The 26573-nt window shown below is 35.8% G+C and overlaps 1 protein-coding gene across 1 annotated transcript in view; it reads left to right on the forward strand.

Moving 5' to 3' along the window:
• LOC116169090 (cadherin-related tumor suppressor) overlaps positions 1-26573 on the forward strand; it is a 137116-nt gene that overhangs the window by 32919 nt on the left and 77624 nt on the right. Inside the window, exon 3 of the mRNA XM_031485117.1 lies at positions 12613-12921. Within this exon, the coding sequence (XP_031340977.1) occupies positions 12613-12921 (309 nt within the window). The remainder of the gene's footprint in view (positions 1-12612; positions 12922-26573) is intronic.

Here is a 26573-nt window from a genome sequence, read left to right on the forward strand (position 1 = left end):
ACTTACACATGAATGCATAAATAAATACTTAATAAAATGATATAAAGGCTTAACCACCTATACAGCATGTCAAACAAACAGATATGGTTCAGGTAACGGTATATATAAAACAAAGTCTGGAGCACGCCATACTGTCATTAAAAAAATTGTGACACAAAATCCAAAAATTAATGGTTGATACAAGAAATAATAAAATAACTACCTGTAATTACATTTTCAAAACAAAACAAACAAATTAAGCATTGCGAAGCCGAGTAATCGTGCCATTCAAATCTTCTGACCCACAATAACTCCCTCTTCTCAAGGTTCGTACCCCAAAATCCCTGTTTTTCGGCTGCGGTTGCTATATATGCAGAGCGTTTTCGTTTCGTATGTTTTCCCATATTGCGATTCTTCCTGTTGTGTTGACTAATCCTAAGGGTATGTCCCGGTACCCGGCTGAAATACTCAAGTACAAAAATTCTAATTTCCCTTCATATTTCAATGTTGCAATCTCTTTCCGATGTCTGAGAGAGATTCTATCTCTTAATTCAACTGCGAATGACCCCCCCCCCCTCCTCTAATAATGGATAATTTTTTATTGGTTAGTATCTTTTAGTACCATTCCCATGTGGTTTTTTTGGACCGTGACGTAATTCAATTAGGTCACCTGGACCTAATGCGGAGTTGCAAATGTAACTCATAAACCCCCATTACCTTCTTTCCTGCTTCCTTAAACCATTACGGAAGAAGGAAGGTAAGGTTCTAAGAAAAAGGCGTAGAACAAAACCTTTTTTTTCGGCAAAAAGTGAGTGCACAGACAGGTGGACTGACCATCATTGAGATGCGGTGCGGTAAAAAATTATCTGACCTAACCTCACTTTTTAAATGGATACAATTCGAAAGGAATAAAAAGAAGTGTTTAAAAAAATTCAGTATATTTTTAAATTTTTTTATATCAATCTTTTAGATTAAATTGATAGATTTTTTGAACTTTTTTTGAATCGCTTCAATCTTTTTTTTCAATATCGTCCCTGGTGTGCTATAGTTTTGAAAAGACAATTAAGTATTCTGTCTGTTAAGATTAAAATATACAGGGTCTTTCATTTAAAAAATTGGGGTTAGGTCCGATAACTTTTTTTTGACCTCGTAACCTTACTTTGAAAAAGGTAGATTATGAAATATTATTTGTAATAGACACATTTCTGATAACTTAATAAACAAAGAAATTATAGGCTTTTATCTAAAAATCCAAAACTTTTCAATACTTATAGCTTAAGAGTTACCCCATACCAACGACCAAATTTCGTCACCCTATATAGAGCAAATAATTTATACACAAACGTTAAATTGTCGTATTTTAACAGTAACATATTTCCGAATACCAAGCACTTTTCTCTATATTTGATCCTGCTATATTGCGTCATATTAAGCAATTTTCTGACTACGACCCTGTACTTTTAACACGCGAGCGGCGACCAAATTTACACATCAAAAAGACGTGAAGGGGAACCAAATTTTAAATTTAGCAAGTCATAATGCCCGATCAGAACAAGATGTACAACCGGTCTTTTGGCATTAGAACCCACCCAGGGTGGGTTATCGGAAAAGGAGGACGAGCGGTGTCAAAATCCAGAAAACGTACATTGGTGAATATGCCCTATCAGCGTAGGTACAAGCGGGGATTTTTTTCAGTTTTAAGTCAGGCAACTCTTCATTCCGAAAATCAGAACGCCAACAAATATTGCTTTTCATAGTCCCTTTAATACTTAATTTGGTTCACATTTTGGCGCTTATGTGTAATCCAAATGGATGGCTAAAAGGGATTGACCGGTTGAGTGCTAAGGAAGGCTAATTGACGAGGCCTGCAGCACTTCGTACAGTCGAAACGTCCCAATTTTTCATTTGTGTGTAGGAATGGAAAGCACAACTTCAGTGCTTCGGATTCTGATGTGAAAAACTGAGCGCAGTTAACTAAGTTTCCAAAATAATACCGCCCTAAACGAGATCCGCCATTAATGGCGGAATAAATTACGCGAAATTGTAACATGGCGGCGTTATTGTGAGTAGGTGTATTGAAATTTTTCCCATTGATGGTAGATGTTCAAGATTACATGTGACGAAACGAAAATGAATATGCATATTTATAAAAGGAAGAGTTTTTGTCTAATCCACGATGTTAATCCCGTAATATTTTTTAGGGTTATTGATCGATTACCTACAATCTGATCGAAGAATCATGCTGAGAAAATTACGGACAAGCGATCTTGACGTGAAGTAAATCAGCGGAACTAATGTTTATATCCACATAAAGACCCAAAAAAAAACGAGTAAATGGCGACGTTTTGAGTGCGACATTTGATTCGAAACTGCAAGGAATAAATTGATTTGTTTCACCTTTACCGAGGTGCTCTGTTATTTGTAGTGCATTAGCGGACATTTTTAAAAACAAGAAACGCGCGCATACCAAATTTAACTCGCTTTGCAAAAATTCAAAAATTTGATGCCTTAAGGATACATCAGCTTAGTTTGCATGGCATAACTAATTCGCGCAACAGGCCTGTTAAATTATCAGTCTTCATAATAGGAAACTTCTTTCATGTGGGGCAACAAGAATTCGTTGGGCAACGGGGCAGCGATTACCGTTCGTCGGATGCAATGATGTATGTTGGACTTTTGCAGCACATCTGAATGTACCCCCGAGCTATTTTCAACTATAATCTTTCCATCAAAACGAAACTGCATAAGAATCAAGGCTTGATCTATTGATTCCCATTTTTGAAGGTATTAAAAGTCGAATGCAGTATTGCACCGAATTTGCATAATTCTCAAATTGGGGGGAGATGATTTATATATCAAAAACGTTAAAGCGGCTGCGCCGTGTAACAACACAAACGTAATTGGCTCGATTAATTTTAATAAATACTTTCGACTAATTTGCATTAACCAAAGATAGTACATACTAGATTAAATCATAATTTGCGAGGCTAACTTGTTTTAAATATTTCTGTATCCTACACTAATAAAACTAAGGTAATGGTTTATATATTACAATAGATTATAGTAATAACTTATACAACATACGTTTTTGTACAAGCATACCTTATAATTATTAACTTTTCAACAGTTTTTCAGAATGGTCCGAGTCCCGTTATGCATATTTCAACCATTTACTATGCCACGGGCTTCGAGCAAATCATACCTTATGTCTACTCATTCTGGTCATATTTTAGTTAGGTACAATCGATAATCTTGTGGGAAATTTAGACACTAACTTGTTTATATTACGCGAGGGACGTGGATAATTATCCAGACGCGGACGCTCACGCTAAATGATTGTCCATAATCGAGACAAATATTCCGAAATTCGTCCCTCGAGATAATCACAAAGAGCAATTTTAAGTAGCATTTCGTGTATTAAGCGCTTTATCACATATTTATTGGAATCTCTTTATCGAGTGCATTATTTTAATCCTCGTTTTGAAGGCTTTATGCGCCGTCTACAGCAAAGACTACTTTAAATTTATATTGTTAATTCACGGATCGACAGCGGTTATTGATTGCAAATTAGTGACGGCCGCGGCGAACTTTATGATTTTGATAAAGTTACAATTTAGCCGTACGTGTATTAACGCGCGCCTCAGAAGGCCACGGCAATCTAAAATTTTATTTTATTTGCAGTTCGTACACCCATCTTAGGGGCGCCACAGGGGTTACGGTTTGGGTCCTCTGCTATTTCTATTTGTTACCTACTGGGGAACCTTTTGTGCCGAACAATTAATTGAAATCATATGTGTAAGATCACCCCACGTGAGATCTTTTACATTACACCCAGTTCAAGTTTAACTTAATTGACTACATCTTTCTCGTTTTATTTTTCAAAATTCGGCCTTTTTATCACACAAATGAAAAGTCGAGCTTAAAATTGTACCGGTAAGAATAGTTTTTTGTGTCTGAAATTAGGATCAGGTCAAAATTTTCCACCAACCGACTTTTCGGTTCTCATGGTATATAAGCATTTTTTTCCTGGGCTACAATGCGAAAAAATGCACAATGTAGAAACCCCGAGGTATCAAAACCAAACGAGTTTCTGTTTAATTTTTTTATTGCCACCTCAGTAGATTTTGATGGCGATTTCGATTAGCGGTGGGATGTGCCATTTTGCTCAGGAAAGTCGAATTAGAAGAGAAGCTGGCGGATCATCTAAACGTGAATATTTTCATAGTGAAAGAAGACACGTTCAGAATGTAAAGCCGTGAATCATTTAGATGAATTAGAAAATTAATTAAATTAAGACGCTTAAAAAAATATTATCAAAGATTGATCTCCAGGCACCTCCGTGGAATAGCGGTATCGACATATCAAATTTTGTGCTGTTTTTTTTGCGACAAATTTTTGTCGAGTTCATGCCCATGCTTGATATTGCAAAATCATTTTGTGCTATTAATATTGAATTATTCGAATATTTATGGTCCGACTTGAACTTGAGTTTATTTTCGTCTCAATTTTGGGGTATTTTTTTGCTGCATCGGACCATTTTTGTACACTGTATGCTAAAATGATTCGTATTTTCATAACAGGACTCCAATTTCACAATTTGATGCTTAAAACCTTTTCTGAGAAATTTACAATAATCTCCCTTTTCGATTTTTTTCTGTTTTTGCTGTGTAATACAGGTTTTGTCCTTTGTATTCAATTAAATCTCATTCCTAGAGAGAATCCAGCTCGGAGATCCCATCTTTCAATCCCTGTTCCGGCATGAAAACGTCAGAATTTGTCTTAGATATTTTCTGCATTATTTCTGATTTTTAAGTGATTTTTAGAGATTACTAAACAAAATTCTTAACGCACAATTATTTTCCAAGTAGGTACAATTTTTTTAAGTTCTCGCTAATGGAGTTTCTACGGTTTTTCAGAACTTCTTAACCGGTATTTATACATACGTAGGTATCTTCAAATATTCTGGAGGCCCTTGAAAAATTCGCCAGAGGTGTTCTTCGGAAATTATTTACTATAAAAGATTAATTAATTAATTAATGTTAATTGAAAAGAATTTACCTTGTAGTGCAGTATTCCAATAGTGATTCGCACTGAATATAATTAATAAAATCTTCTAAACCTTTTCTAACTGGAAGTGATTAATTTCATTCAACAACTCAACTGCACCCCATTTTGCAAAGGAAGTTATTTCCTTACGATAAAATGAAAGGTTTTTAACTGCCTCCCGAGTTTTCTTTACCAGTTAAATATCCATTTCTTAAGAACAACATAATACAATTAGCCATGCTAGAAACGTCAATTTCTCGCATTTATTGCTTTAGGCTCAACCCAATTCTCTTAATGTCTCACGTCCTAAATTACACCGGTCAACAAAAAAATAATTTTTTTTGCGCATGGGATTTACATAATATATTCTGACTCTAATAAGCAAAAATAAATAAAAAGTGCGATTAGACATCGAGAATATTTGCTTTTACAAAAGTTATAGCGATTTGATTGAAAGCTTTCAGGGGCGAAAGTCTCGGCGAAAGTTAAAGCTGGAATCTTTGTTTTACCCTCAAATAAAAAAAATGGAGGGTGATATTTTTCCGCGGTTACTTAACAAAGAAGAAAAAAAATCCTGGAACAATTTTAAGGCAATAGTCCATGGTTTCCCGTTCATTGTTTCCTCGGAAACCATAGAGCTGAAAATTATGACGAGTGACAGGATTTGGCTTTGCATTATCGGGTATAGAATGTCTCTAAAGATGCACACGGTACATTCTCATTTAGATTAATTTAAGGATGATATGGGAGCTTATTCGGAATAACAAGGACAACACTTTCATCAAGACATAATGGAATTTAGGCACGTTACCAAGGCTAGTAAGCTGGAAGCATGATGGAAGATCATATTTGGGGGATTGATGAGAAAAGTTTCAGTAGAACATGACAAAAACAGCAAAACTGTTCCAATTTTAAACAATTAGACTCTAAGAGAAACAAATTATAAATGTAGGAATATTACCTTTTAGTAAATCATCCCTTAGTAAGTAAGATTTTATAGGTATTTTTATTTTTTTGGTTTTTTGCATTTTTTTCACACAAAAACAAATACATAACCTTTTTTTTGTTCTAATTCTTATTTGTGGCTATACAACCAATAAAAATAAGGCATGTATGTCCCATGCGCAAAAATGCTGTAGACCGGTGTTATTAGTTTATATGTTTAAGATCGTAATTTTCTTCCTTAGGTGAATTATGTAAGTGTGAATCGCATTATAGGGTATTATAAAATTATAATGGATCTTAAAAATTGTTCAAATATTTTTCTCTATAAATTATTTATTGACTGATATAAAATTCTCTCCAAACATTCTTTATAAATTGTTCAGGGCTTATCCAGAGACCCTTGAGAGATATTTTAGGTGCTCTTCGGAGATTGTTTCTGCAAGATTTTGAGAAATTCTCGTGTGACTCTCGTGATCTATTTAGAAATTCCGCATAGAAACACTGAAGAATTTGATTTCTTTTGATTCTAAAGGCTTATTTGAAATATTTTTGCACAAGAAACCATTTTAAGGTTCCTGAAGGGCGTTGTTTAACCTAAGAATCTCTGAATCTTTTTTTCTTAATATCTTCAAAACCGTCTATCTGGCGAAAGAATTCTGAACTGTTTTGCAAATGGTCACCTTTAAACGATATAATTATAAGTCACGTTCCCCCCCCCCCCTCCCCCGCGGCAAAAATCTATATTGCCGTACATTTTATTAATTTGGGAAATTAAGCAACTTTAACTAACTCCACAATTCCAATGAATTAATTAACAGATTATTAATTAACACATAATTCTAGAAATAGAAATAGAAAAATGTAACATGACCACTCTTATTTAGGTCGGAATTTGGGCTCGATTATACAGAAAACTAACTATTTACAGAGGAACAAATTTATTCGACATAAATCAATCAAATAAGCTAAAACAAGAACAGGCACTCAGGGCAAAAGAACAATTACCACGCAACAAGCGATGGTTAGAACCAATTAATTAAAGAGAAACCTTAATTACCTAGTCCAATCAATTAAATAATTATTTGGGAGTGTAGAGTGCGTAAGCCTAAGCGATTCCTTCAGAAACTTGTTCATAGTGCTTCGGCATTGATTATACTAGAAGTCCTGCCGCCTAGGTGACGAGCCGACGTGTGGAGGTGGGGAGAAAGGCATCGGAATTCAGAATTAGCAAAGATTAATCGAACACTTGGTCGTTTTCTGTTAGGGAAGACCAAGGCACGAAGGTGCCCCGATCTAAATTTTTAAGCTTCACTTCAGATGGACTGGAGAACCTCCAGAATGAGCTTTTTCCATTGATTGCTGATTAAAAAACTTACTACCGACTCTTCCTTTTCAATACTAATAGGCTTCCTTTCGTTAATTGTTTATACCTTGCATAAAAATGGCAAATTGGTTGCTTATTTTGGAATTTGAATTCAGAAATAATAATGGTCGGTCTTCATTTTGAGATTAGGTTTGAGAGCTACTAAAACAGCTACCATCAGAAGGATCTTTTGATACAATTAAATTGGTTTATTCCCAACAGCGGTAGACATATAAAAATAACGACTAATTTAATTTAAAAGAAGCCTCTACCAATGACCTGTTTAATTATAAATTAAAAAGAAAAATTTCCTCACCAGTTTGACTACTGATTATCGTGTAAAATGCGAGAGACAAACAAGAGTTTTTATTATGACCTTTTTTTCCTCGATCATTAGTGGCCGATTGGGGCCTCTCCTTTGAGATTTAGTACGGGAAAAATGACGATTATAGGCACGTAATTGGTAATAATTTGCAAATTATTGACTTCTAAATCATTAACCCAGTTTATGACCGTCATGGAAGAGGAATGTTATATACGGGTATAATTAAGCGGTTATACGAGGACCACCATAAAATAGTTGCCGGTGTCAATTTGTTTAAACGGATCTCGGCCATTAAAAGGTGTAAAGGGTTTTTGAATCGAGCAATTTAGAAGTGTGTATGTACAATATATTAGCATTGCGGACTCCTACGCGTACTCGAAACAAGAGGTTGTGATCAGTATTACTGTTAAGTGTAGATTAATCCGTGTAAAGGTGTGTCGCTTCGAAAAGAATTTTTTCTATTATTAACCTCCGCTTTATTATAATTATGGAATACTCGCTTCCACTTGTCAGATTTGTATTTGTCCAATGGGCGCAGCTTTATCGTTAAAACGGTAGCGTCAAAAATTTAATGAATAGAAAATAAACCGATAAAGTCAAATGTCTTTCGTGTAGGTGCATTTTACCTTTGCACAGTTAATCAGCAAAGGAATGTTCGTGTTACAAAAATCAAGAGAAGACTGCCGTTTAGACGGCCCACGTTTCTTAAGCCGAATGGGAAGTTTTGGCAAGCATGTGTTCCTCAAAAACGTTTGGAATCCGACAATGATCCTTGCCAATCAAAATTCTCGCTTTGTGTCTTTTCTTTGTCTTTTCAACATAGTTATGGGTTTCTAATCTCAAATTGGAGTAACCGGAAGGGCAAAAAAGAAATATTTTTTCCCACGCTCACACTTTAGAAAGCCGCTGATTCCACATTAATTGATAACAGAAAGTTAAAAACAAATAAAAATTGCGTCCAATATGGCTAAAATATGTTTCTGAGCTTTTTTGTTCTTAGAATAGGCGTACCTAGTTATATGTTACAATTTCCAAAAATTTGAAGGTATTAATTTCGCAATTGCCACTCGAACGAGTCAAGAACTGATCAGTTTCTGATGTTATTTGGGCCGCCATTTTGTTAAAATCACTTTTCTCATAAATTAGCAATCAGAAGCCTTCAAGTTTCTGGAAACGATACCGCCACTTTTGATGAAATTCTTATATTGGCTACGCAAATATCCACTTTTAATATGTTTGGATTTTTGTTATTTTTTCAATTAAATTCCGACTTGGGAAGGTTCATTTTCAAATGTCTATAGAAATTCCGTGTTACCAAAATGGTCATTTAATGCCGTTAGAACGTTAGAACAAAAATTAATCAAAATCAAAAGAGGTAGTAGCCTACTTTTATGTCTCTGAAGGTTTCGATGCTATACAAAAATTGGTTTAAACTCGAATTTACGTTGGAAATTTCGAGATTATGGTCAAAAACAATGTGATTTACCCAGTTTTGATCGGAATTTTCCACTGTAACGTAAATTATTTAACTGCTTCTACGGTTTCCGAGATAAACACGGAATTTCAGATGACATCCTGAGTTTTTTTTTTTTTAATAAGGCTTTTCGGGGTCATGCCCATTTTACCTACGATGTAGTTACCTCAAACTAGGGATAGACAGTGGTTTTATTTTACATCGTAATTTCCGGGATGAAGTGCCTATTTCAGGGTCCAATTGGAATTTCTGATGGCCTTACCGGATGAGTTTATGCTAGAATTCTTAAAGAAATTTATTTTTAAGCGTCTTGTGTAGAGATATTCCCATTTTAAATGGAAAATTCCTTTGGCTCACAGGTTTCATTATTCAAAATTTAGGTTTCATTTTTACAGAATTTGAAAGTTGAAGAAGCTAGGGACTTTCTAATGTAAGATGCAAATTTTGAGTTCCAGTTGGAATTTTTGAAATAAAGTCGAAACTCTATCGGAATTTCGAAATAAATAAAGCTTTCCATAGATATGACCTGTGACCTTTATTAATAGGACACCCTGTACAATTCCGAGAGTTTGTAAGTGGATATGCTGTGCCGGTGTTGGTGGAATCATGGATAGGAGAAAAGAACTGGGAGAAAATGAGGAATAGGTTACCGAAATACAGTTGGAAGAACCAATTTGCAAAGAAGGACAACATAAAGAGAAGAGCAAAATGAGGCGAAAGAAGAAGAAGATATTGATCACCTGCTAATTGAATACAAAGAAGTAGATAGAACAGGGAAAAGCAGAGAGAAATATTCAATCAATCAATCAATCAATCAATCTTTATTTGTCCGTATACCAAAAATAGGTTTTGACACGTCAGAAAATATGGTAAATATTAAATTAGTACAATGCACATATATAAAAAGAATAATAAAAACAGTTTAAAATTAATATAGATTATAAACAATTTAAAATTTTAGTTAAAAAGAGACAAAACAGAGATAAAATATAAACAAGTAAAGGTAAAAATGACTAAAGAGAATACTACTACACAGGTACAAAAATTCAAGTAAACAAACAATGAAATAAATAAATATCATTAAAATTATTGAATAGATCTCCAAGGCGTATGTAAATATTCACTAACGTTATAAAAAGAATGACTTAATAAGTGCGCCTTAACGACTCTTTTAAATGAGGGGGGATAGGAAAGAGGTGGATGAAGAAGGTATTTAAAAAAAATCTATCTATCCATTTGGGGGTGGGACAAAGGAATAACTCATCATAGCGCATTCGTTTAAAAGTATTTATGGTAACCTATCGGGTTTTTGACCTCATACTGTATGAGCCTATTGTTGCGACCCTTTTCTGTGGCCTATTTTCATTTGTGTAGTGCCAAAGACTATGTAGTGCATTCCAATGTAATCAGTTTACTGGACATTATTAAAGCCTAAAATAAATTATATACAGGGTGGATAACTGAAGCATATTTTAAACTTTTTTATGAATTATGAATTTTACTCAAGATTAAAATACCTTTATTCGTTATAATATCGAAAATTGGTATTGATAACCTGTCAGTTTCCCAACGTATGTGTTGCAGCATTTTGATGATATTTTCTAAAATAATTGATACACATTACAAAATAATTTATTTTACAATAATCGACTTGAATATAGTCCTAAATAATATTATAATAATTGCGTAATAAGTTTGATTTTTTTCTTGATAACAGGGACCTGGACCGGACCGAAAAAGAACCGAAAACCGAACCGAAACCGTTATTCCTTCAGAAATGGAAACTTATTGGGAACCGGAACCCTTATTATTTTTCTCGGTTCTTTTCGGTTTTTTACTGTTCTTAATAGTGTACTTCCACTTCCACATATACCGTACCATTCTCATTTCTCCAACCGTATTGGAATGGATACGCAATCAAAAGCCTTGGACAAGTCAAAAAATATTGCCATTGGGGGAATAGAATTGTCTAGGTTAGCGTAAAGGTTTGCAATATAGCACGTCTTCGGTGCCTAACTTATGCTTAAACCCAATCTGGTTTTAAAGCAAAGTTGAAAATTAGGGGATTAGATTGGAGATGAACCTCAGAGTTTGAGTTTAGATCGGGAATTCTTAGTTTAAGTAGTAAGCGTGTCACTGTAACGGGGGAACTTCCGCTTTAAGTCTACCCGTGTTGATGATTTTTGCTATTAGGTCACCAAATTCCATGACAAGAGCACGGAATTTGCACTTTATTCCTGAATAAGAAAAAAAGTATTAAAAAGTTCACCACTTGAAGGTTCACAAAAGCTTCGGTATTTAAAGTATTTTTATTTGCATTTTAACCAAAGAATCGTTATCTTTGCAGTAATTAATTTAGGAACATAATGGACTTATTATTACAACAAATGACGGTTTGGCTACACATTTCCATTTTAACATCTTTTAGGCAAGAAAATTATGGTGGGTTATATCAAATTCTGATAGTGCGAATTGATACAACGTGATGACCAAATATAACAGATATAGGTGCTTAAAAGACATAAAAACTCCTCTCACTTTGCGGTGTAAAGCATCCCCCATTAACTTTTACAGAGGGATGCTTACTACAGAGTGTCTAGTAAAGTAACTCCCTTTATCAATGAAATGTAGAAATTAAGTAATTAATTAACAAGGTTACTTAATTTAAGTGGTGTAAAGTGCGGTCTTATAAAAGAACACCCCGCGTGATTTCTAAAATTTATGAAAAACGTTTGTAGGTCGCACGATTAACCAACTGACCATCCGACCAACGTTGAAAGACGTTCGCCCACACAGTGGGGTCCTTCTGCATTTAAATTGCATTTTTTAACCGTCAGCGATGGCGAAGAGTTTTCGAAGGCCGAGAGCGCATTAGCGAAATACGTTAATTATGAAGTTCGCCATTTTCGCCGTGGCATTCTTGTTTAGATGTTTATGAATTGCGTCCAGTGGGCCGAGCACTTTTTCAACACGAATTTGAAATATTTGCAGCTCTGCTTGCTGTCGTTTAGCGGTCGAAATGAGCGGGGTCGGAATGCACGCCGATGAATGTTGTCGGTGCCTTTTATCACTCTGTTTTTGGATTAATTCGCGGAGAATACTAATGAGATCCGAGTATTAACTAAATGTACTCTTGTTTTCGTCACTTTGTGATCTTTGTCCATCTTGTCCCCGTGCGTTTCTTAGAGGGCCATTTCAGTCACCGAACCATCATATTCGGTGAAAATATGTCAAAGAAAAATGTTATCACGTAAAAGGACATGCCAGAAGAAATAAAATGTCGCAATCATTATCGAATAGCAAACATACCGGCTAAACTCATAAATAATTACTACTCATTATCTTTCTTAATTGGAAGACAATTTCGGTTTCGGTTTTTTAACGAAAGATTTAGCTTCAGATTGATACGTTCCCTATTTTAGCACGCCCAATCTAACTTACATGACGTATTGTTGTAATTAACGACGCATTTCGTTACAGGTTCAAATAACCGTTCTGGATAAGAATGACAGTCCGCCATCTTTCAATGATGCTTCTCTCAAGTATTCGGTGTCCGAAGACCTGAGTCCTGGACAGCCGGTGGCTACAATAAAAGCCGAAGATCCTGACACGTTAGGAAATTTAGAATACACTCTTGTAGCTGGCGATGATGGCCACTTTTCTCTTGACAGCACTTCAGGAGTTCTTCAACTAATTGATTCCGTAGATAGAGAAACGAAAGACGTTTACAAGTTGACCATTAGAGCCAGCGATGGAATTCAACATTCTGATACTGTAATTACCGTACAGGTAAGACATTAAGTTATTACTTCATTAATATAGGCCGTTTAATATTATAAATTCGTTTCCGCGCGTCGGACAATTTTATTTTTACAACAACCTCTCAAAGTTATTGAACGGAATCCTCTAATTAGGATCAATTATTAATTCCTCTCAATTAATTCGCTACTTTACTTATTTTATACTTTGAATACAAATTATATTTAAGACAAGCACAAAATCGATGTAACAACCTCGTTTAACAGCAGATTAATCATTGTCCTACGTCCAGTTTTTTTCATATAAACTTGTTTATAAACTATTATTAAATGACATTAAATAATTTGGCGGACTTTTCATCTTTCAGCTACTTGCAATTACAAATCTAACCGGATTTAAGTATAATTAAAGGATGAACCTTTTTTTCGTTTTTCGCGGGGGCATTTTTTCGGTACTTGTTATAATTTTGATTAATGCTCGCCTCGATGTATATTCACTTTTTTGCGAAAGTGTAAGCGATTTTCTATACTGGTGAATGGCCAGTCATCTTTCTTGCTCTGAAAGAATGAATCTCCTTTTTGGAATGCCATACTCAAAAAGAATTCTTTAAAGGCAAATAAAATAAACAATGTAAGGTGAATGATGATCTACTTGTTTTGTTTATGCTACAAATAAATGCAGTCAAGCCTTAGAATCATGTATCACACATAGGGGGTGTGCGTAAGGGATGGTGATTCTATCTTCTATCGAGTGCACATAAAGTTTTTGGCAGCTTTAGAAGAGAATTAAGGCGCTCCTGAACTCTAATTAAGAGTCTCCTAGGAATTTACTATTGCTTTATAGGACCTTTTCAAAGTGCCCTGCCAAAGCTGCTTAGGAAGCTTTCGATTCGCTTTTCGTAACTTTTAAGCACTTTCTAGAACACATAGATAAATATTTATTTACTCCAATTGGTAAAGACTTTTTGCATTCCTTTATATTTTCATCTCTTCTACCTTATATCCTCGTCATCCATCTCTCTCCCCCTCATCCAATATTTCTTTCCATCTGTTTGATACTTTGGCATCACCTCCTTTATCAACTCCCTGTACCTTTCCAATTCTCGATTCTCACTCTCCGTAGCTAAACTGAACATCTTTGGTTCGTTTCGCAATTTCTCCTTCCATTGTTTCCCCTATTTCTCTGCTTATTTCGGCCTCTGCTCCTCCGTATCCGTTACTTTCGTAGTAGTTTTTCCTTTGTTCCCACCAAATTCGTTTTGCATTCATCCTCGTCGCTAACGCTTCTTCCACCAATTCACTTTCCCTTTCTCTCCTTTACTCGAATCTTACTGCCCTGCATCCCGACTGTATCCTGGTGTCCTTTGTTTAGTATCCATTTGTAGTACCTCCTTTGTATTCCATCCGATCTCATCTCACCATTGCGTCACAAAGGTGTTTTCTTTATCTGAAATCAATTTTAAAACTCCTCTCTTCCTATTCCCCACACCTGTCTCATCGCCAGTTCTCCCTTTTTTCTTAATTCCGCTATTTGTGCGTTTGCTCTATTCTTACGCTGCATTTGGTCTCGTAAGTATTTCAATTCTCTGACTTTAGGAAAAAAACCATCGAAGCTCTTTTTCCTGGGGGAGGTTGGTATGGAATACTCCCCCGAACGTGATGACCACAAATATTGATGGTTCTATATGTTTTGAAACGAGAACGTAGCACCGGGGGGTGGGAGTGGGATATGTAATACACCCAGGAAAAGGAGCTTTTAAAGCTCTCCAGTGATCATCCCCACTACAAGAGTTACGGCCCTCAATACTATGCTAGCATGGGCAATTAGAGGTTTGAATATTCGATTATCGATTATACTTATTAATTGATTAATCAATTGATCAATCAATCAAATATCCGATTAATCAAATAATCGATTATCGATTTTTTTTGCCCAATGCTACTTTCCATCATTTCCTTCATCTGCTTTTTTTGTTTCTCAGTAATACTGTGTCATCCGCGCAAAGGCCCATGTCTTCCTTCTTTTCATCACGATTCCTCCTCTTTAGCCCTGTCTTAATATTTTCTCCATATCCCTTATATACAAATGGAATACCGTTGCGCTAAATGGGCATCCCTATCTCAATCCTATTATGCTCATAACACTTCAGACTTCTTCCCTCCTATTTTTACTCTACTTCTTGTCTCTCCACCATTTCTCATACTTCCCTTTCTAGTTTGTCAAACGCTAACCTTAGATTCATGAGATGCTATCACCTTTCCGCCCTTTTTTTCCAATTCCATTTTCCATTTCTTATTTCATCCCTCCCTGCCGCTTTTCCTTTCTTCAGCCTCTTTAATGGTTGCTCCATCTCTTTTCATAATATCTCGTCTTCTTCCACTCCCTTCTTTCCCTCTCCCTCTATTTGTATTTCTCTTTCCTCAAGTGTGTTTTTTTATTTTTCCCTTGTTTATCATCTTCTAAAAGTCCTTTTTTCTGTTTGACCACCACCTTCTCATTTATCTCACCGTTTCTTTCTCTCCCCATCATTGTTCTGTGTCTGTTTGTCTCTTCTGTACACTCTTTGTATCACCATTCATCTACCTTGCCTTTTCAAATTTCCTTCATATTTTTCCACTCCCCCTCTGTGCTCTCTCCTATTTCATATACTTGCTCCTCTAGCCTCCTTCTATAATCCTCTACCGTGTCTCTTGTTCATAACTGTATCTCCCTTCGTCTTTGAATCTTTCGATTTCTTGCTCTTTATGCTTACCTTCTACTGCTTCCAAAATTGTTCCGTTTGCTAGTATGTAAATACCTCCTTATTTCCGTTTAATATTCTCCAACCGCTTCTTCCTGTTAATTCCAGTAACAACTCCCCCATTCTTTATTTCTTGACTCTCTATATTGTGTTCATCTTCCAACCTCCGCTCAATTTCCTTTCTTCCTTGCTTTAAATCGCCCCCCACTGTTAGCCCCTTCTTCTCCCTTTCATCTACCATATTTTCTAATTTATTTTTTAACTGTTTCATTCATTTTCTGTTATCACTGTCATTCTTTTGATCTCCACTTCCACTCATCTTTTCTGTATGCCTTCTTATTTCGTTTCATTCCTCCATTCCCTTACATCTTTTCTTACTCCTTTTAAAATGCACCTTTTTGCTCTCCCTTTATTTTTATTACGCTTTCCGAAGTGTTCCTTCCATCTGTATTGACTCAATAATCTATTTTTTCTTTTCCTCCAGTTCTTTTCTTCTACTCATGATTCCAACAACCCCACATCGTTACATCCTCATATAAACTCTCGGAATTGTATATGTTTGTACTCTACTGTTATCACCCCCCCCCCCCAACCCTGCCTTTCCTTCACTCGTTTTCTTTCTCGCTAATCTCCTACTGTGTTCTACATCCTACAACTTCCTATACCCCATTTTGCCCTTTCTCCCTCCGGTATCTATAATTTTTCTCTGTATGCTTCTTTATTTATAAGTCAGTTCATCTTCTATGTATATCCTGCTCCCTTTAACTTTCCCTCACCTCTCATAACTTCCTTATTCTTTTCCCAAGTTAGTTCCGCGACTATTACTTTATTTTTCCCTACTTCAATTGTTCCCGCTTCTTTTACGTGCGCCTCTACTTGTAATTTTTCTTTCAGCCATTCCTCTGTATTTTCTATCTCTTTTCCTTTTTCAATCATTACTCCTTTTCTCTTTCATGATCTTCTTCTAGTTTACTTATCGTGCCCATCAATATTTCTTTCTCATTCTCCCATTGCTCTCCTTTCTCTTCATTTCCACTATTAATCCTCTCATTTCTTCCGTCATCTTCTTTTTCATTTTTTTCTATTTACTCAATTGTTTCCTTAGCTGCCTTTCTTAATTTCTCTTTCATATACTCCATCCAATTTTACTTTTTCCACGCTTTCCGCTTCTTCCTCAGTTCACTGCTCCATCCTTTCAACTCAATTAAAAACAATTTATTCTAAAAGGAAAAATAGATACTGAGACAATCAATTCAAACAAAATAAACCAACTTTGTGTTTATTCGTAAATAATCCTCCTGATTTACACTTAATAATTCATTAGCTATGCGGTTCTGTGTTAAAGAAATTAGGTTCTTCAGAAGTTCCTCCGATGTTCTTCAGACATTTTTACAGATTGTTTGTAGATTCTTAACAGATACCCACAACAATATGAATCTTTGAACATTCTATGAAATTATTGATAAATGTCTGAAGAATTCTTTTAGTAAAGGCTTCAAAGGAATAGTCTCTGAATTTGGACAATCTACCAATGGAAGAAGTAGATATCTAAAAATTATGTTTGGAAAATAATTGAGCCCTTGAAAAATGTTTATCAGGATATCCAAACTACACCTTCGTCAAGTGTATTTCAGAAACGGTAAGATATATTTCAGAAGACTAATATTACCGTAATTCAGATTAGTTAATTGGATTTCGGAAAGTGTTAAATGTAATTTAAAATTAATAGAAGAATCGTCGAAACAGTGGGGATCTATTTCCTAAACAAAGAACCTAAAAGTGAGCTCTGAGCGTTTTTCACAAATTTGTTGAGTGAGACCTATGATTTTTTATTAGATCAATTATTAAAAAAAAATACATTGTCAATGATTAAAACATGTATTTTTTTAACAAACTACCCTTTACGATAGTAAGTTGCTAAGGCCTTTCGCAGCTTGGCCTAGGCAGGAAGCCAAATGATCGATGTCCACCGATTGACCATGCGATCTTTTCATGTTTAACAAGCAAAAAAAATCTTTCCCTCTTCTCGAGTTTAAACATCATGAAATATGCATAAACGTAAATATCACTAAAACGTGAAACTAATATATTAAAGGATGCTGGTGGATGGCTTGCTTATACATAACCATAGATTAAGTAATTTGCATTCGCGCATAAAATGCAGGGGCGCGCAGTCAAGTGCCGCATAAACTATAAATACTGAATGGAAAAGTAGGAAATTAATAACCGCCACATTTTATTCAATTAGTATAGAGAGATACGTTTAAAATTAATTTATCGTCGCGAGTATTGCAAACGGCGCACGTTTAATTTTTTCTATTAGTTTCCAATGAACTTCAAAAGCTTCAATTTACTATATAACGTAACTGTTGTCGATCGGATGAATTACTTCAATTCAAATAGTATAATGGCTAACTGTACCAAATCAAGTTTATAATTATAATGTTAAGACCGTTATACCTAGTTACGAGTGTAATGTTCGAAATTAATATTTCCGTATCTTATTCTATTCTACCACTTTACTTGTTCGGCGTATCTTCGGGACGTTAAACTAATTAAAAGGGCGTGGTCGCAATTACTTATATTATGACTGCAAAAATGGTTTACTTACGAGCTAACAAAAAGGATAATTACCATTCGTAATGATCTAAGCCGGCTTTCACTAACGTGTAGAATTACCGGGAGGTTTCTAATTAGAAAAACGGATTTTCTGCGATTTGGACATTAACGGCCGTCATAGATACCGCGTGTAAATTCCGCCGGTTAGCTTGTCCCTATTATGTTAAATTGTCGAAGGATTCAGCTTCCCGTATTCCTAGGATCTCATTTGTGCCGGCTGAATTTTTCCATCCTGTAGTATCACTTTTCTTCCTTTGTAGGGGTTTCCATCTTGTAGAGGTTGTAGTTTGTTTGGTTACTGTTAACATCTTGGCCGCCAGCGCTGATCCACAGAGCTCCTACCGTGGTAGGGTTTTCTTGAACTTCATCGGAGCCACCAATGTAGTCTTTTGCAGGTGCTTCCGCTGCATCTCGAGGTACCATATTTCTCAGCTCTTCATACTATCGCAGTAAAACATGGATTCAATGTGTAGACGAGCGGTTCCTTATTTCAATTCCTCAGCGGTAGGTCATGTGCGCTCCTTCTTCCCTGGCGACCTTTGTTTGCTCTGAACCCATCCAACCCACTTCTAGCTTCTTCTTTGGTTCGTAGTTACACGAAAGTACATCGAAACAAATATTTTCTTCTCGTGATTCTTTCTCGTAGACCGCTATTATGATTTGGTGAACTGCTTCCTTTGCAGTTTCGTAGTGTACCTCTAATGTCTCAGGTAATTCGCCGCTTACCATCATATCCTCGTGGGCTTCTTCGATGACACCCCAGATTTTGGGAATATCCACCTGTGTATATAAACGGGGTTTGCGGAAAGTTTAATTGCCAACTTATTTTTTAAGATATCAAAATAATTCAAAAACGTGTATGTTCAGTATGAAATGATCTCAAACTTCCATTATTTTAATTTCCCTATCATGCAAGAAAGTCAATCAGAACTACTCTCAAAAAAATTTAAAAAATTAGTGAATCGTTATACTTTAACACCCTACATTCTTAGGAGGAAGAAGAGACTCACTAATAATATATTATTTCTGTGTAGAGTACTTATAATACTACCTGCAGCAAAAGTTTCAGCCTTGAGAATGCACTCTTTTTTTTCTATTGCTTTTCAAAAATGTCAATTTTCTTCGACGAATATCTGAAAAGGGACTGGATGAAAACAAGTGAAAATTTTATTTTCGAACAGTTTTTTTAAATAACTTTTCAAACAAAAGTTATACTCATTTGAAGATTGGACCTTCGGGTCACAAAGTGTCCCCCGCCTACTAGGGAGTGATCTAATTTCGCATTTAGTGAATTGAAAATGTCACAAATAACAAAAAAAACCTACTTAAATAGCATTTTCATTTTTCCAACCCCTCGCAGCCACGCCCAATCCACGTCTTGTTGGAATCGAATTTGCAGACTTCAATACCATAATCGACATATCGAATTTTCTGTGATCATTTAATCACAATATCGACTTAAATCATTATTTTTTGTTATTTGCGACATTTTTAATTAACTTCATGCGAAATTAGTAGTCGGGGGACACTTTGTAATCCGAAGACCCAAACTTCAAATGAGCATAACTTTTGTTTGAAAAGTTATTTTAAAAAATTGTTTGACAATTTTGTTCCTTAAGTCGTCAAGTATGTACACGACAAATTTCGTGGAATTCTCTCCATTTTCATTGTCCGACCAAGAATCGCAGTGGAATTTTTTTTCGAATTTTCAAAAACTAAAATTTCATATTTGTGATGTTCATGTTGAATAATTCCTAGATACCAAATTTTGTCGAAATTAGAAATTTTTTTCGCTCCCCCATTTAGGGGTATAGGGAACCCATGACTTGAAAACCAGGAAAATAAAAAATGTTCAGCAACCTCGTCAGCAACTCTGCCTGGGCGATTGGAAATGGATTGACCCCAAGGCATGATCTGTGAGTGCTGTTGGCTGAAGGTAGCCCACTGCCCTTCTAAATCCTTTTCTTTTGGTAACATCGTCCCTAGCTTCCGAAGATGCTCATCGGATCCTCCAAGTTTCTTTCGTCAAGTTGGAAACGGCTCTACGGCTTTTGCGAGATCGAACTGCTCGGTGGTCAGCTTCACTCCGTACTTGCTATTTTGGACACTCGCTTCAAAATGTAGCACTACACTGGAGCGGGACCTTGTGGTAACGCGGCACCAATTAATTTAAAGGTTGGAAGGACCAAATGTAGCACTTACTGGGTATTAAAGCACTTACCTTAAAATCAAACGGTATAATGCCAAAAATCAAAAGATTCCTCTTTCATACCGCTTTCACCTTATATAAAATTCAGCAATTCGTGAACAGGAACCTGGAAACAGCTACCACAATGACCCCGTACAAAACTGCTCAAAATTACAACTTTTTTTTAGTAAATTTCTCTTCATACAGATCTGGGCTCAAATCGAATGATAATTAAGTGCGTTTCAAATGACAGCACACACCAATCAAGCGTGTTTTCTGCAGCATCTCTAATTAGCTACCGGTAATTATGCTTACTTCATTGACCGGGGTAAAATTCCAAAAATTCAGGAGTCCAGTTGCGAATTTCGGCTCAATTGTAATGTTGCGTTATCTTCGTACACTTCGGCGTCCATCTGGGCGCCATCACCGAGCCTGTTATACTAAGGTGGTGATTTTTCCTATCTTCTACAGTTTTGGTCCGATCGTTTTCAAATTGGTGTCGTCGGAAAGATGTTGCAAACGCGTACAACTCCTGCGTGATTGAATTTTGAATGGAAATTAATCGTGTTCGAGCGAGAGATAGTCGACTTTGGGCGCCCAAAAGTTTCTTAGAGCTCGAATCGCGGTCTCTCTTTCTCGTGTGCCCAATAAAAGCTCGAGCTATGAGAAGTGTCCCAAAAATTGAGTACTATTTTGTGGGTTTTTTTACGGCACAATAAATTAAGCAATTCATTCTATCTTGTAGATTTGTTGACTTAAACAGATGATTCGTTACAGGAAAAGAGAGGGGTAGTTTTATACCATTACATGATTGGTACGAAAGTAAAGATGAATGTGAGGACTGTTGTTTACTAATTTGTGTAGATTAAAAAAGGAAAGTGGAATAGGTTCCATTTCCGAAGGAGGCAAACTGCTAATTAAGATTACTTTGAGCTAGGTTGTGCAATAATTTGGTTAATTTTTATTTTTGAAACTTGATTAAAATAGATGATGGATAATTTAGAAATGTGCAGACCACTGTTTAGACCTTTAGACTGTGGAAAAAACTGGTGGGGTCCCACAAGGATCAATTTTAGGAACATGTGCAATATGCTCCAGGACAATGCACGAATGCATACGGTAACCTATGGTGATCAGACAATGATTAAAAAATCTACAATCCGAAGCTTCGAAGTATTTTCTACACCTACATTTTTGATCTAATAAATTGGGCGGGTTAGGATAAATATTCCTTAATCCTATGATAAATGAGATGAAAGACTAGGATTTGAAGAAGAACCACTTTTAACGTTGAAAAATACGCTGTAAATTTAGATAACGACGTCCATTATGAACGGAAATTATGCCCCCTTAATTAATTCCAATTAATGGCCCGGTGTTTGTATAAATATTGCCATTGAAATAATATATTTATGGCATCAATTTTTTATCGGATCTCGAATTTTTTTCCTATTCGCCCAAACGAAATATAACGCCAAAAATTGTTTTACAGTTATTGGACGTTGTGTGATACGCCTGAATAGTTGAGTTATTCAAGCGTCGTTAAATTCTTACGTTTGGTTTATTTAGCCAGTTCCGAGCGGGTACAGTTAGTTCGAAATTTATTGGATCAAAAGGTAGTATAAATAACTAAAATACAATGGGGGTTGCGATAGATATCGAGTAAATTATATTGGGCAATTATCGAATCGTAAAATGAAATTGGACGCGGTCGGCGGCGTGGATGCATTTTAACAATTTAAAGGTGGTCTTCGTGATTTCAAAAAAGCAAAATTCGATCACTTGTTCCGCATTCTCCATTGCACTTTTAATTATTGTTGACCCGTCCGTCCAACAGATGTTTTATCATATCACTGAAATCATCATCAGGAAGCTAATTGGGTAAAACGTTAAATTTGTAAATTGCCCAACGTAACGCCTATCTTCTAGAACTAAATGATGAATGAATAATTTAATGGATTAATGAGTTACCAATAAGCAATTACGCATTCGATTAATATTTAATTACTCTTTTTAGAAATTTAATCGGCATGTTCGATTTTCAAGCTTTAACAATGTTTTCCATTTAAGATTTCAGCGCAACTACTATATTCTAATGTCGTTCAGCGTTTGCAACAACACGGAAAAATGTTAATTAGAGAGGCTTTATCTTAGGATTGTTAATTCCGTACGTGGGCTTTAATCGTCAGTCGGGAATTTTTCTTTAATTATGACTTAATTAATTTGAATTTCAAAATTGTAACTGTTCTTGTTGTGGACGATATAACGGAAACAATAAAACCGTACATACCGCATTATTAAGGATCCTCAGATCCTTTATAGTTTTGTATTGTCGTCCGTCCGTCCGTCCGTCCGTCCGTCCGTCCGTCCGTGTGCGCTCTAACTCTTTTTAAAAGTGGCCGATTAAGTTGAAATTTGGTGTACGGGTTCTTTGGACATTAAGGACGGACGCTATTGATTTTCAGGAAGCTGGTTCAATAGGAACAAAAGTTATAGGACTTCGAGTGAATCGGGAACAGGAAAAACTACGGGCTCAATATAATAGAAATCAACATATTTCATTCCCTAGGTCATGTATCGGGTTGGGACTTCCGCTAGATTATTCCCTATGACTCTTAGATGTGTAATACTTTAATATAACTGTTCTCTGTGGTATAGGTCGAAAATTTTAGAGCAAAATGTAGCAAAAATTACACTTTATACATGAATTTAGAGTTTTAAAAGGTTTCAAACGCATTATCTTGATGCAGCAAGAGTACATCACGTGCACATTTGATAACCGCATGTGTGTGATTCAAAAATGTTAAATTATTGCCATATGGGTTTTGATCAAAATAATCAAAATCGTTATTTATGCACCAAGATCGTCGAGAAAAAGACTAGGGGCATTATCTCAATGCTCAAGACATAAATTTGATGCATTTCTGGCGACCACATGGATTTTGATCAAAACATGTCAAAATCGTTATTTATGCACCAACATCGTTGGGAAAAAGACTAAGAGCATCATCTCAATGACCAAAACATGAATTTGATCTATTTTTGCGACCACATGAATTTTGATCAAAACATGTCAAAATCGTTATTTATGCACCAAGAACGTTGGGAAAAAGACCAAGAGCATTATCTCAATGATCAAAACATGAATTTGATCTATTTTTGGCGACCACATGGATTTTGATCAAAACAAGATTAAGAGCATTATCTCAATGGCCAAGACATGAATTTGATGTATTTTGTAACATTAAAATAAATTATCGTTAAAAGTTATTGTAATACTGAGGATCCTTCGATATTTCGTTGTATCGGTTTATTAATTTGCAATGCGCTTTGTGACACTTTTTTAAATGGTCGTACATGGAAAGTCAGATGATTGATGTAACTAGAGCGGTGAAATGTGAGAAAATCTCTAAGCTACCTGTTTTAGTATGTGTCGCGTGTCTCGACAAAGGGATAACAACCTGCAATTATAAAATGCACCATAATAATATATAACATGAAAGCGTTTATGTGCATTGTTAAGGAATTTATTACCTTAATTTATGGACGCATATTCGTGCCAGATTCCGCTAGTCCCGGATGCTTACCTCCTTCACTTGGTTTTATAAAATATCTGCATTAAACCCTAAATTATACAGGAAAAGTGTATTACACGAACTTTTGGTATTACGAAATGATATAAGCATTCATTCACAAAGTAACAATTCCTAAAATTTGGACAAAACATTGTCCAGTTCTTCGGCCAACCCTTAGTAGTGCATGGGCCAACTGGCTAAATTGAAGGAAATGATATAATTTGGGGGTACCAATTTTCCTTTTTATCAGAGACACAAATATTAGAGTGTAAAAAAAAACATGATTGCCATCTCAAAGTAGTCGCTAATGGCGATCATTCAAAGATAACGGATGCTGAGTATAGAATCAATTATATCTCTGGAAATCGTTATGAGAAAATATTTATACCTTCCCCATATATTCTTTAATATTATCAAAATTTAACATATACTACATGTTTCGACATAACCATGTCATCATCAGGTAACTGAAATCGTAGAGTAAAATCAAGCAGTAAAACAAAATACTTACAAGAACTAGTTATCATAAAGAGGTTAAATTTAACAAGACAATAAAAAAAAATTTTGTTTGAGGGTCAAAATATCTTATTAATATGCAGCGTTGTTCAACGCTATCTAAGATTGCCTGAATTTTGGATAGTGCAATTTCACTTCAATTCTCAAGTGTAGCACATAATTAATACACCAGATCTCCTGTGAGTTTGGAGCTTCTTTTCAAAATGACGAAAGTCCCTAAGATTAAAATGAAGTAGAACCAACGAGTATATAACATTATATACTCTTTGGTTGAACTAAATCCCGGAGGAACTGAAATATTAGTACTTTTTGTACTGCAGTTGCGGTATGTGAGGGAGGACATTACTTCTAACCATGACTGTACCAATATTAGTAGGTATTCTGTAACTTTATCATTTGTGACTTATAGACATTATTAATTTACAGAAAAACACAATTAATACAAGTCGTAGAAAAAAAAGCAGAAGGAAATTTTAAAAAAGACACTTTTTTAAATTACTTCTTAACAATAGATTTTATCGAAAAAGTGCGTATGACAAAATTGGTAGCACCGTTCAAAAGCTTTAATTAAAAAAAAAGGAAAATGAAATCGCCATTCCTATTAGCTACCGCTGGCAACTATGATTTTTTGGCATCCTAATAAACGTGTATAACCACTACAAAAAGGAAAATTGGTACCCCCAAATTATACCGACATATTTACTGGTCCGTAGACTATAGAGATGGCGTCTATAAGAAATAAGCGTGTGAAATCTAGCGTGTTATTGAGATTCTGATAACAGATTCAGATTCTCCGGAAAAAAGTGCCCACAGAACGCCTTCATTTAACTTACATTGTATCTCTCACCGTTACGGAGATCCCAACGGTGAGCCACGAATTTGAACTATCCTGTATACAATTTTCCCATAGGATCAACTTAATACCAGAACACTAACATGTCACACGATCGAATTCAAATTAGTGCATTTTTCCCACTCAATTTTAGAACTCCCATCTGTTTCCGTTTTGAAAATTTGAAAATTGATCAAAGTACATTAAGTACTACCGTTGAGTGCTTTCAAAAATAGTGAAAATCCAGTACAGAGCATGGGGAATCGTTTCTGACTGGTCATTTTTTCCTCTCCTGGGTTGCGCTCTATCATGTCTACGCACTTTGACCCTTTGATCTATTGTGCGTGCCCCAGTATCTTGCTCCGAGAGAGGCAGTTTGTTGAAATATCTGAGGATCATTTACGACTGCTACTCTCTAATCTGCTGAAGTGCTATTGCAGCCTCGCCCAGGTCTTGAATTCTCTGTCCGGTGGCAGCCTCACACCAGCAGATGATGTCTTCCGCTGTCTCTTCCTCCACGAAGCAGAGGCGCCGTGTGTTGTCCTCAGCTACCCCGATTTTGCCCAATGATTAGGCAGATTTATGGGCCCATCCTAGGATTATTTCAGAAAAAATTAAAAATTTGGAGGAGCTGGAGGGTGTTACAGCACAACACTCCTTATTCTTGACATTTTGGTACCGCACCGCAGAGACGAAACGGAGTACGACGTCGAAAAAGTTCATGGTGGCAATCGATCCTTTCTACATTTCAGTAAAAACGAGCCCCCTTCCCCCAATGAGACGCTTTTCCCCTCCACCGGTTTGGCACTCAAGGCTCAGGGGATTTCCCTGATGATGTGATTAAGGAGTGGCCTTGTTTTGTGGTGCCAGGAAATGTCCTGGGATTTCCCCGGTAAAAAAGGCTCTGATGAAGCATATTTTCAAACTAAGGAGTGACCTTGTTTGTGTGCAAGGTCCTGTCCGTCGATTTCCTGGTGCCGTCACTAGTGTTTGTGTTGGTTTTTTGGTAAAATTTTCGAATTTAATTTTATACAGTTTAGGCTCAATCTTAAAATACACAGTAAACGATAAAAAAGATGATTGATAGAGACAGAAAGATTTTAAATTAAATAGGAATTGTATTATTCCTGTACCATTTCCTCAGAACTTTTTTTGAGGTTTTCATTTTATGTAGATATTTGTAATACGATACAGAAACTTTGAGTTTAATTT

The sequence above is a fragment of the Photinus pyralis genome, unplaced genomic scaffold (assembly GCF_008802855.1).
Source record: "Photinus pyralis isolate 1611_PpyrPB1 unplaced genomic scaffold, Ppyr1.3 Ppyr1.4_LG4, whole genome shotgun sequence".
NCBI lineage: Eukaryota > Metazoa > Arthropoda > Insecta > Coleoptera > Lampyridae > Photinus > Photinus pyralis.